This window comes from Odontomachus brunneus, unplaced genomic scaffold (genome assembly GCF_010583005.1).
Source record: "Odontomachus brunneus isolate Ranch 3 - 2012 unplaced genomic scaffold, Obru_v1 Obru_scaffold_191, whole genome shotgun sequence".
NCBI classification, from domain to species: domain Eukaryota; kingdom Metazoa; phylum Arthropoda; class Insecta; order Hymenoptera; family Formicidae; genus Odontomachus; species Odontomachus brunneus.
This window is the reverse complement of record NW_022639641.1, coordinates 18,793-20,889: the sequence shown is the minus strand read 5'-3', so window position 1 is coordinate 20,889 and position 2,097 is coordinate 18,793. Positions and strand designations below refer to the sequence as shown.

General features: G+C 44.3%; 1 protein-coding gene across 1 annotated transcript in view; it reads right to left on the bottom strand.

Annotated features, from left to right (window-relative positions):
• The window catches only part of LOC116851797, a 2,109-nt gene extending 247 nt beyond the window's left edge, over positions 1-1,862 (bottom strand). Inside the window, exons 1-2 of the mRNA XM_032831590.1 lie at positions 1,763-1,862; positions 5-739 (exon numbers count right to left, since the gene is read on the bottom strand). Coding sequence (XP_032687481.1) covers positions 5-739; positions 1,763-1,862 — 835 coding nt within the window. The remainder of the gene's footprint in view (positions 1-4; positions 740-1,762) is intronic.
• Positions 1,863-2,097: the final 235 nt, after the last annotated feature.

Genomic DNA, 2,097 nt, shown 5'->3' with positions numbered 1-2,097 from the left:
GTGCCACGAAAATTGATACCTCCATTAGAAAAAATTGTTTTTACATCAGCAATGAATTTTTCAAATAAAGCAGTAGCATCATATGGCTTTTGCGCACCTTTATATATTCCGACAATTATAGGTTTTGTATTGTGTAAGTTTGATATTCTACACTGAATTGGCCAAATTTGAACTGTACCTGATTTATCTAATGTACATCCGTCAGTATTAAAATCGAGTTCTAGTTCTCCAATACGAGATACAAATGGAGCGTTACAAAGGCTTTCAACAAGTGCAATTTCCAAATCAAAATGTATATATTCCCCTGGCTCAACAGTGCACAAAACAACACGATGCCTTGGTGTATTTAGCAAAGTTCTTACATCTTTGGGCAAATTGATAAAGCAGGTATGTGTTCTCAAAATAGCTAAGACACTATTTCCTTGATTATGTGTTAAAAGAGTAAGTGTATTAGAATCAACAAAACAAGAAGCTAAAATTTCAGTAAAAGATAGTTCAGACAAACTACTAAAAGATGAAAACAATGCATAAGAAACATTAGAAGAAATGGAAGAAGAACATGATGCTCTATCATCCTCTATGTCTCCACGACTTGTACTGGCAATATTTTCGTTAATGGAAGGAAAGTAATTTGAAGAACTACATTCCGGCAAAGGTGAAAGATGTTGTAATTCAGAATTGTCATTGGACTCTACATGTTCAACGTTACGTTTACTTTTTATTGCAGAATTTTGTAAATGTGTAACAACCGTCCTCCGCGTGTCGGTTGGTGTCATTGCCACGGATGTATTCGCTCGTCGGAGTCCGGGTTCGTGAAATAATAGGACGCGGAGTGTAAGATAAAAATAACAAAAAGATTTATTTAGCCTTGGTACAGAGTATTCGCGTATTAGTATACAGTGCTCCTGACGGCGCCAGTTACCGGATCGCGGTTTCGGTAGGTCGCGACAAGTAAGTCGGTAGGCGGAGCGTATAGCGCGATAGTTAGGCTCGCCTCGGAGGTTCAGGAGACGGTCGCGTGTCGTGATTCGGTATTCGCGATTCGTACGCGGCTCGCGTGGCTGGTCGCGGGGACCGCGCGGTGTCGGCGGTATCGAAGTCATATCACAGTATTGTACGCTGTCTTTGCTGTTTTGACGGCTACGCGCTCGCTTGCCCGTCGGCGTCGCAAGAGACGAGATGGGGCGTGAGTAGCCGATGTATCGGCGTATTCACACCCGATCTCGCTCGTCGAAAGGTAAAGAACAAGGGTCGAGAAAGCTCGACAGAGCGCAGCTAGCTTACTGGCTTCGGTCCTTGTTCGGGATGTCGACGGGATGCAAACTAGAGTCGATAAAGATCGGCAGAGCACAGCTAACGTACTGGCTTCGGTCCTAGTTTGCGAGGATGTGATCGTTGGCAGGTTGAGGAAGCAGATACGAGTCGGTCGTAGGCCTTGCTCTCCGCTGTGTAGCATCGAGTTCGGTTGACGGTCCGGTTCTGATTAATTTGGCGTCGCGGATTATATACTTGACGCTTCTTTGCCTTCGCTCGCCGTACACGTGCGCGTCGCGTGCTCGCGGCGCTCGCTCGCTATTGTTTCCGCTGTGCCCGATTTCTCGTGTGATCTTCGCTCGCTTTGTTTATACTCGTTATCGATTGTTTACGTGTTTTGTTTGTCGGCCTTTCGGCGTTTATTGTTGGCGCAACGCGCCGGTGTACGGCCCGACTGATGGTCGGTCGGGCCGGAGTAGTGACGATGCAGGTGTGCATCGTTACAAATGTAAATTGCGTCGTATTTCACTCATAACCTTATTCCTTTGCCTCATAGATAATTTGTGCAACAATTTGCGCGAGGTGGATAATTTTAAATGTGGCTTCATATTTACGAACTTTGTTCTCGCAGGTGAACAATGTGGTATCCTTGAAAATCCTGGTATCCTTAAAAATACTGGTCGTTGAATCCTGGTATTCTTGAAAATCCTTGACAGTCCTAATATCCTTCATTTGGTCTTACCAGGCCAAAATGTGGGATCCGTGAAAATCACAAATTTGTGAAAAATATCTAACTGCAATCTCCTGGATATATCACACCGCAAACTTTTAAACTCCGTGCAA